Consider the following 9,608-nt stretch of genomic DNA (forward strand, 5'->3'; position numbering starts at 1 on the left):
CCAACTTGGGGCTCAGTCCCATGGTCCTGACACCATGACTCTGGCCTCAATCAAGAGGTAGAAACCCAACCAACTGAGCCACCCAGGCCCCCTCCGGAGCCCCTTATCTGCCGTCTACACCTGTTTCTCCTTGGTCGGTCTGCCCTGATCCCAGCGGCTCGGATCCTCCTCCCTGTCCATCTGTCTCTTCTCCACACCCTGTCCACCTGCAGATCCCGTGGGGTCCACCTGCAGATCCCGTGGGGTCCACCTGCAGATCCCGTGGGGTCCACCTTCCGAACACCAGGAACCTGCCCACTGCTCACCCCTACGCCGACTGGAGCCCCCATCTGTGGCCAAGTGCCCCCCCTTTCCCCTCCCTGGTCTCTCTGGTGAAATGTTGACGGTGGTTGAAAAAGAAAACCCAAGCTTCTCCACCAACAAGGCCTCCCGGGTTTGCTCCTCTACACCCTCAAACCTCCTTTCTTCGCACCGGGCCTCCTCACTGCCAACACACCAGGCACGGTGCAGCTCAGGGCCTTTGCACACACTGCCCTCTGGCCGAGGCGCCTGTCTCCAGACGTTCCCACCGCCGCCTCCCTCTCCTTCGGCCTTTGCTGGAATCTCTCGCCTTCCCGGCTGGAAACGGGCAGTCTCCCATGGGGCTTAGCTCCGGCTTGCACTGCTCCTGTTCTGACGTTACTGCTGTGCTCGCGGTTTCTGTTGGGGGTCCCCGGAGCGGGCGGGGTCCCCGGCCGGTTCAGTTGAAGAGAAAATCAGGGTTACAACAGGCCAGATCTAGAAATATGTGTATGGGCCATCATTTTCTCTGGGAATGCCTCGCTGAATGAGAGGTTCCTGACGGCCTCCGGCGGGGCGAGCGCTGAGCGGGGAGAAAGGCGGACGCGCAGTCGGGGCTGGGCTGTGGCCCGCGCGGGCGCAGGTCGGCCGGGTCTCGGGGGACAGGACAGGGAGGAGGCGAGGTGGGCGCACTTCCTGAGCCCGAGGGCTGTGCCGGGCTCCGTCCTTTGGAGTCTCGGCTAAGCCTCCGAAACCGGACACTGTTTCCCCTATACAGAAGGGGAAACTGAGGCTCGGGGGCATTACGTTGGACGCGGCCCACAGCAGTTGGACGCAGATTTTTTTTTTTAAAGATTTTATTTATTCGTTTGTTAGAGAGAGAGAGAGTGGGAGATCACAAGCAGGCAGAGGCAGAGGCAGAGGGGGAAGCAGGCTCCCCACGGAGCAAGGAGCCCGATGTGGGGCTCCATCCCAGGACCCTGGGATCATGACCTGAGCCGAAGGCAGTGGCTTAACCCACTGAGCCACCCAGGCGTCCCTGGACGCAGATTTACGGAGGGCCTGCGAGGTCGCCCGGCCGTCTCCGGGAGGGCGGCGGGCAGGCCGCGGATCCCGCCCGGGCCTCCGTTTCCCCGCCCGCACCTCGCCTCCGCCTAGCCCGAGTCTAAATTCCGCCCCAAGACGCGCGCTGGGCGGAAACCACAACTCCCGAGAGGCCCCGCGGCCCAGGCCACGCGATACCTGCGGAGGCGCGAATGGGCCCTCCCACCCGCTCGGCTCTCGCGCGGCCAACCGGCGCTCGCGGAAGGCCCGGCCTGCCCGCTGGGCTGCCGTTCTCGAAGGCCAGGCGTTCGCCGTAGACAGCCCGGCGAGGGGCGGAGGCGGGGTTCGGCGCAGGCGCAGTCCGTGCGGGTCCTGCCGCGGGCGCAGGCGCAGTCCGTGCGGGTCCTGCCGCGGGCGCCGGCGCAGGCGCAGGCGCAGGCGCGTTGACTGAGAGCGGCGGCGGCCATGGACGACGAGGAGGAGACGTACCGGCTGTGGAAGATCCGCAAGACCATCATGCAGGTGCGCCCGCGTGGCTAAGACGGTGAAGGCGGGCCGGGCACGCGGGGGCGCGGCGGGGCGGCCGGAGCGGAGGGGTCGGGGTGGGCGCCCCGCGGGCCCGCGACCGGCCCCGGGGAGGGTCGCGGGCTGGCGGGAGAGAGGGGGCGGGGGCGGGGGTCCGAAGCCCTGCGGGGCGAAGCCCGGGCCGCCGCCCGCCGCGGCTCCTTTCCGCTCCGCGCCGCGGCTCTGGAACGGGCGCCGGGACAGCTGTGGGCTCTGCGCCCAGAGTCAGGCCGGGGTCTCCTGGGCCAAGGGGGGCGGGCGCGGGGCTGACCGGCCGCTCTGGCCCCGCGTTTCTCCGTCTGGGTCCTCTTCGGTCTGCCCGCCCACGGAGCCCTGACTCCTGAGCACTGCCTGGCCTGTGGCCGGGTTCCCAGCCAGAGTCCACCCTGGCCTGCCCCGCAGTGCCCCCCCGCCCCGCGCCCCCCGCCCCCGCCCTGCCCCTGCTTCTCAGTCCCAGCCTGTCCCGGAGGCTCAGTATGAGGTGACGCGCGGCGGCTGGCCCTGCGCAGGAGCTCTCCTGGGGTGCGTCCTGGTCTTTGTGCCCACTTGCCCCTTCCTCGCTGACCTCTGCCGGCACCTGTCGGGTCATTCCTGCCGTGGCTTCATCCGACCCGAGCTCTTCCGCCATCCCTCCTCGGCCCTGAGCTCACTGGCTAGTTCTTTCTGCAGCTGTGCCATGACCGTGGCTACCTGGTGACCCAGGATGAGCTGGACCAGACCCTGGAAGAATTCAAGGCCCAGTTTGGGGACAAGCCGAGTGAGGGGCGGCCACGGCGCACAGACCTCACGGTGCTGGTGGCCCACAACGACGACCCCACTGACCAGATGTTCGTGTTCTTCCCAGGTGAGGCCCTTGCTGGTCCCGGGTGGCTGTGTGTCTCCTCGGGGTCACAGCTCTAGTAGAGCCATCCACGGGTTTTCTCAAGGGTCAGCTCATGGCAGCTAGCTGCTGGGTGACCCCGTGTCTACATTGACCCTTCTCTGTGCCGGTCGGAAGGAAGCGGCTCCTCCCCGCTGTGGACAACACCATTGAGTTCTGCCTTGTTTGAGCACTTTTCCAGTTCCCTGCTGTTTCTTTCTTTCTTTCTGTCTTTCTCTTTTTAAGATTTTATTTATTTATTGGACAGACAGAGATCACAAGTAGGCAGAGAGGCAGGCAGAGAGAGAGGGGGAAGCAGGCTCCCTGCTGAGCAGAGAGCCCGATGCGATGCGGGGCTCGATCCCAGGACCCTGAGATCATGACCTGAGCCGAAGGCAGAGGCTTAACCCACTGAGCCACCCAGGCGCCCCCCCTGCTGTTTCTTTCTTGATGGCTTTCTCTGTCGGGCAGGGTTATCGCAGGCCTCCCCCTGGGCCCCAGCCTCCCCTGTATCCTCCGACCCCACCCGACAGCCCGCCTGCCACTCCCTGTGCCTCCCGCTCCCCGCAGCTCCTTCCCGTGCTGCTGCAGGGTTCTGCCCTCCCACACCCTTTTCGGCGTGGTCTGCCTGCTCGGTGTCCATCTGTCGTTCTTGGAGACCGCGTTCAGAAGCCTCCCCTTCCAGGAGCCCCTCCAGGCCCCAGGTCGAGTGAAGAGCCCACCACGGGCTGTCCCAGGACCCCTGTGCTCTGTCGTGGCCCCTGCTGCAGCGAGGCAGCCTGACTAAAGCCTGCAGAGGCAGAGAGGCCGCGTTGTGCAGGGAGCACCCTGGGGGCCCGGGCCCCGGCTGGCACTGAGGGGGTAGAAAACGTTTGCAGGAGGGCCCCAGCTGGTGCTTTTACAGGAGGGGCCCGTGTGTGTGAGGCGTATTTTCCGGAAGCCTTGGTGCCTAATCAGGTGCCTCCCTGTGGAGCTGTCTCAGCCTCCTCACAGTTGGCCTGGTGGCAGGGCCCTCCCTGGAGTTGGACGGGGTGGACGCCGCGTTCAGATGGGCCCCGGGCCGGGACTGGGTTCCCTGCGTGTTAATCCACCTGCACCGTCACAACAGAGCTCCTTGGACCGGCGGCTTCGACGTCGCACCATCCCCAGTCCTGCTGGAGGTGGGATGTCGGAGCCCGGGTGTCCACCTGAGTCCTCTCTCCCTGGCACATAGGCCTTCGTCTCTGTGTCCTTGTGGGGTCATCCCTCTGCGTCCCTGTGTCTTCACATCATCTTAGAAGGCTGCTGGTTTTGTCCAGTTAAGCCCTACTAATGACCTCATTCAGATAAAACCGTCTGTTTTATGACTTTGTTCCCAAGTACAGTGGGATTTGGGGGGGCACAATGCAGACCCCGACGCTTCCTGTCAGGTGAGGCAGGGTCCGAGGCGGTGGGCGGCACAGAAAGGCCCGGCTGGGAGCCTCACGCAGGTGGTGGCCAGTAGCTGACCTGCTCGGCTCAGAGGGACCAGTGGGTCTGGCCTTGCAGGGATGGGACTGTCCTCGCTCAGGTCGGCTGACCACACGTTCCTTCTGAACACACAGCCACCGTGCTACCTAGACCGGGTGAACTGCTTCGTGTGGGGGTTTCGCAGACCTTGGAACCACTGAGGCACTGGACCAAGTGGATTTCGGATCCTTGTCCCAGAGAGGACCCTCTAGGTGGGGGGGATGTGGGGTACCTTTCAGCTCCTCAGGAGATGTGGACACGAACCAGTTCCCGGTGGGCTCATGGGGACACTGAGGCCCCAGGGGCAGAGCCTGCTCCCGAGCTGCACTGGGGCGCCGTGGCGAGGCAGAGCCAGGCCGCAGGCCCCCCCGGGAAGAGGCGTCCTTACAGCACAGGCTGCCGCGCGTTCTGTCCCCAGAGGAGCCTAAGGTGGGAATCAAGACCATCAAGGTGTACTGCCAGCGGATGCAGGAGGAGAACATCACGCGGGCCCTCATCGTGGTGCAGCAGGGCATGACCCCGTCCGCCAAGCAGGTGGGTGCACGCCTGGCCCCCTCCCCCCAAGGCCGAGCCCGTGCGCCCCACGTCCCCCTCCCAGGGCCCCGCTGACAGGCGGCGCCGTGTCCTCGTGGGGCCTCGGGAGCTTGGGCTCTGAGAACGAGCAGCTGTGCCATGCGGGCCTCCCAGAGCAGCCCCCACATTGTCCCCGCCAACGCCCGCTGAGGAGAGAAGCCGGACTGGGGAGGCCGCCCGTGGAGGGGCCGGGGTCCCTGCGTGGGGGCTGGACCGGTCTGAGTGGGTGCTGGTATGGGATGGCGGGCGGCAAGCGGTCTCCGTGTGCGGAGTTCCCGCAGTCCCGTCAGCGCAGGGACGGCCGTGGGGGCATTTTGCCGGATGTCACTGTGAAGCCAGGCTAAGGCCCGGGAAGCGTGTCGGGGTGGGTGGGCTCTTCCTCCTGGAGAAACCCCGCTGACAGGGGTGGGATTTCCTGGTTCGTGACGTGGGGTGCTTTTCGGAGGTGTGCAAGTGAACCCCCCCGGCCGCCTGCCTGCTGTCAGCCTCTGGGGAAGAAGTGGGGTGGCGGCGTCTTGCCCTCGGCTATGCGTGAGGCTGCGCGTGTCTTGCAGTCTCTGGTGGACATGGCCCCCAAGTACGTCCTGGAGCAGTTTCTGCAGCAGGAGCTGCTCATCAACATCACGGAGCACGAGGTGGGGACAGAGACGGGGCCCGCCAGGGCGCGGGGGGGGGGTGACGGGGCCGCGTCCCAGCGAAGGTCTGCAGGAGGGAGTGGAGCAGGGTCTCTGGGTGTGGCCCTAGGCGGGAAGCACACCTGGGAACCTGCCAGGAGTCCGGAAGCTGGGGGGCTGGAATCTGCTGCCCCAGGGGTCCCCAGATGGTGCCCCCGGCCCGTCCCGCCTGAGCTGCTCTAGTCCCCCGTCCGCGTGTGGAGTCAGGAGCTGGGGCGGGGGATAGCAGCCGGGACCACCGAATGCCCCGGGTGGATGTTCGTGGTGAGGAAATAGCCCGTGGCACGCGGTGCTCCCCCGTCCTGTGTGGAGGCACAGTGGGGTCTCAGCCACACGGAGACTCCGTTTCTCTTCTCGGCAGCTGGTCCCAGAACACGTCGTCATGACCAAAGAGGAGGTGACAGAGCTCCTGGCCCGGTAGTATCCTTTCAGCTCCCGTCTGGGCCCTTCCCCCTCCCGCCCGCACGCCGACCCGCACCCCACCCCAGCCAGCGGAGCCTGGCTTTTTCCCTGACCCGAGCTTCTCAGTAAACTCCGGGAGAACCAGCTGCCCAGGATCCAGGCCGGAGACCCCGTGGCCCGCTACTTCGGGATAAAGCGAGGGCAGGTGAGCAGTGGTACGCCCGGCCCCTCTAGACGGAGCCGGCGCGCCCAGCCACGCCGGCTCCCCGCCAGCCCGGGGCCCCCTGTGCGGCCCCCCGCAGCCTCGCCTTCCATGTGCGCAGGTGGTGAAGGTGATCCGGCCCAGCGAGACTGCCGGCAGGTACATCACCTACCGGCTGGTGCAGTAGCCGCCCCGCGAGCCGGTGAGACGTGCCGTGTGGCCACGGGGCCTGCCTGTCCAGGAGTGAGTCCCAGCTTTCCTCTCCTCTGACCCCACCGTCGTCTCTGTCACCGCCCTGTCGGGGGCGCGTGGAGGCAGCCCCGCTTCCTGCCCGGCCGGGCTCGCCTCGCACAGCAGGCCTGACACGTGGTGGTCTGCCCGTCTCTCTCCCGCCCTGCGGCCTGGAGGCAGATGGGGCTGTGCCCCCCACCCCCTGCCACGAGGAACCTCACCGCTGCTTCTCCGGACCCTGGGGTGACCCCGCCTGGGTGCTGAGCCCCACCCTGGACCCCGCATGAGTGAGCCTCCAGAGGGGACAGGATGCCACAGGGAGGCCTGCAGCAGCCAGTGACCTGTAGCCGTCCTGGCTCAAGTGTCCGGCCGGCCCCCAGCAGGGCGGCCCGGCCGTCTGTCCACGGGGCGGCAGGGGGGTCAGCTGCTCCGATGCTGGGTGTTTGTACCAGTGAAAGTATTGGAGTAAATAAATTGGCCAGTCTGGAGCAGCAAGGCGGAGTGACAGGTTTGCCATGAGTGGCCTCACTCGAGGCCCTGGACCCTGGGCCCGTACCCGTGTTCCGCGGGGCCTGCTGCCCCTCTCCCCTTGGGGGCCGCGTCCAGGCGGGTCCCTGTCCAAGTCTGCAGTGGAGGCGGATGGCGGGGGGCTTGCTCTCTGTGTCGTTCAGCGTTCTCTGGCGTGGAAGTGCGTGGTCGGGTTCCCCGGTCTCCGCATTAGTGATTCCGTGCGGGAGGCCTTCCTGGTCTGGCTGGAAGGTTGGCTGTCCTTGTCTTTCGGCCGGCTTGATCGCGCTCTGGTTCACGTGTCACAGTGGACGTGTGCAGGACGCCCCTCGGTGGCTCTCAGGTACCATCAGTCTTAGAACTCGTCACCCTGAAGCAGCCCCGTCCCCATCAGCTGCCGGTCCCCGTCCCCCATCCCCCCATGAGCACCTTCCTGTGCGTGGAGGTCTAGTCTGGGCGTGTCACACACGGGGACTCAGCCTGCGTGCCCTTCTGTGTCTGGCTCCCTCCCTGCGTGTCCGGGCTCGGGGTCTGTCCCCGGGGCCGCAGGTGGGGGCCTTGCTCCAGCTCGGGGCCGGGGACGCTCCCATCCATGGGGGACACCGGTCGTCTGTCCAGCTGCGAATGCAGACATTCCGGTGCCCAGTTACCCTCCAGCGGACCCTGGACTTACGTGTCTTGGGCCGTGATTTAGGAACACTGCTGCCGCGAGCGTCGGCGTACGGGTTCTGTGTGGACATGTGGGTGCATTTTTTCTGGGTGTGTGTCGAGCTGTGGACTCGCTGGCTTGTGCGGACGCCGGTTATCCGGTGCAGAAATCGCTGGGCTGCTCGGTGCCGTGGGGGCCCCGAGTCACAGTCGCACGGCCTTGCCTGCGCTCGCTGCTGGTGCCCCGCACACGCGATTCCCGTCTCCCTGATGACTAACCCCGTGAGTTGTTCTCTGGTGCTGGGAGGCCACGGACGGGTCGTCTCTGTAGGAAGGTCTGCTCGACCTGCACGTGTCGTGTGGTTGGGCTGCGTGTCCCTGTCGCCCCCGGCACAGGCCACAGGTACGCACCCGTGTCTCTTCTCACATACGCGCTTGGCAGAGGCGTGTCCGTGGTTGCGATTCCTTAAACGTTTGTAAGTTTGGTGAGTTTACACGTGGCCTGAAGTTCGGGGGTTGACTCGGGCCTGTGTGATGCGGGGATGTGCTTTCCCCTGGACAGACCGGGGTCTCGGTACTTTCTAGAATGGCAGTGGGGTCTCCTGTGCATGTGCACAGGCACGGGGCTGTTTCAGGGTCCCACAGACCCATCCACGTGTTAGAAGAGCTTGTTCCCACCCCCACAAACATACATGCCCTGCCTTCCAAAGTCAGCTTGACCAGAGTAAGCCAGAGCCAGAAGGATGGAACCTACAGGACCTCCTCCCAGCAGGGCCCCCGAGGCGGCCCGTCCCCACATGGGAACAGGGTCCAGCCTCAGGAAGGGCGGGATCCTGACCCCTGCTACTATGTGGAGGGACCCTGAGGACACGGGGCTCAGGGAGAGCAGCCAGACCCAGAAGGACCCGTCCTGCAGGTCCCCACTCCCAGGAGGGCCCCAGAGAAGTCCTGTCTACACGGACAGAGAGGAGAGGGTGGGGGCCGGGGCTGGGGCAGGGGTGGGAAGTCCCTCCTTCGTGAGGACAGAGTCTCTGTGTGGGGGGATGGGGTGTTCTGGAGACGGAGGGCAGGGGGTGTGAGTGCTTCCGGCCGCGGAGCTGTGCGCGGAGCCGGTGAACGTCCTGGATGTCTTAACCACAGTAAAATAAATTTGGTTATTGGAGTTTTTTCGTGTCACGGGGTTTTAATTGTGTTTTGTTTGTAAATAAATGTGTGAAGCTGTGTCTGTCCCGTGTGAGGTCGAACTGACTGCGGAAGTCGGGCCGTGAGGAGTCTCGGGCACGGGGTGCCTTGGCTGCTCCTGAACGTGGAGTACCGTGTGGGGTGGGTCTACGCCGTCTGTGCGGCGGGTGCGGCTCCGCTCCGTGGGCACAGGAAGGACTGCGACAGGTCCGCAGGGATTGCGGCCGGCGGTTTGGTGCGCAGCCTCCTCTGGTCTCCGGCAGCACCGGGCTCTCCTTTGGGAACGCGTCCGTCTGCCGCACTGGGACCGCAGCCCGCCTCTGCTGCTGAGCACCTGCCGTCCCACGGCCCCGGCATTGGTGGGAGCTGGGCGGTTGCTCTGGCACATGCCTAGGCGCCCCCTCCTAGGGTACGGGTTTGGGGGTGGCGGCAGGGGGGGCCCATTCACATGGCCCTGGGCCCCTGTGACATTCTGTGAGCCTGGGCGAAGCCTGGCCTGAAGCCGGCCCCAAAGGAGTAAATCAGCAGGCGCTCTGCAAACAGCATCAGAGCCCTCGGCTGCCTCGCCTGGCCAGGCTCCAGGCGCTTCTCAGGACGCACACGCCTTTGACGAACGGGTGTACGTGGCGTGCCGCCGTCCGCCGGAGCGCTGGTCAGTTGGACAGTTTCGTGTTCGTTCTTGTGACCCGTTTTTTCAGATGTGTATCGGACGGGTCCCTTCTCGGCCTTTTGGCTAAGATCAAGTGTAAGACGTATCTTGGATCGGCCGATTTTTTTCTGTGAAAGGACAGGACTCGGTGTTTTCAGGTCTGGGCCGCATCGTCCGGGTTGTGCTCTGGGCAGCAGTGGCCGTGGGCAGCACTGGGGCATGGGCGTGGGCCTGTGCTGTTCGCCAGCGTGAGTCCGCTGTTTGCTGGCTCCAGGGCCTCCCTTTCCGGATCTTTCTCCGCTACGG

At 65.6% G+C, this 9,608-nt stretch overlaps 1 protein-coding gene across 1 annotated transcript; it reads left to right on the forward strand.

Annotated features, from left to right (window-relative positions):
• The first annotated feature begins 1,715 nt into the window (after window positions 1–1,715).
• On the forward strand, window positions 1,716–6,811 carry POLR2E (RNA polymerase II, I and III subunit E). The gene is made up of 7 exons (XM_004778085.3): window positions 1,716–1,845; window positions 2,557–2,731; window positions 4,653–4,768; window positions 5,362–5,442; window positions 5,843–5,901; window positions 6,010–6,088; window positions 6,207–6,811. The coding sequence occupies exons 1-7, from the start codon at window positions 1,789–1,791 to the stop codon at window positions 6,270–6,272; spliced, it is 633 nt and encodes a 210-aa protein (XP_004778142.1). The 5' UTR covers window positions 1,716–1,788; the 3' UTR covers window positions 6,273–6,811.
• Window positions 6,812–9,608: the final 2,797 nt, after the last annotated feature.

This window comes from Mustela putorius, unplaced genomic scaffold (assembly GCF_011764305.1).
Source record: "Mustela putorius furo isolate JIRA1106 unplaced genomic scaffold, ASM1176430v1.1 tig00000095_pilon_pilon_pilon, whole genome shotgun sequence".
Lineage (NCBI taxonomy): Eukaryota > Metazoa > Chordata > Mammalia > Carnivora > Mustelidae > Mustela > Mustela putorius.

Coding starts and splice junctions, on each gene's coding strand:
- POLR2E (XM_004778085.3), top strand. CDS start 1,789: ATGGACGACGAGGAGGAGACGTACCGGCTGTGGAAGATCCGCAAGACC. Junction 2,732..4,652: donor GATGTTCGTGTTCTTCCCAG/GTGAGGCCCTTG, acceptor TTCTGTCCCCAG/AGGAGCCTAAGGTGGGAATC. Junction 5,443..5,842: donor TCAACATCACGGAGCACGAG/GTGGGGACAGAG, acceptor TCTTCTCGGCAG/CTGGTCCCAGAACACGTCGT.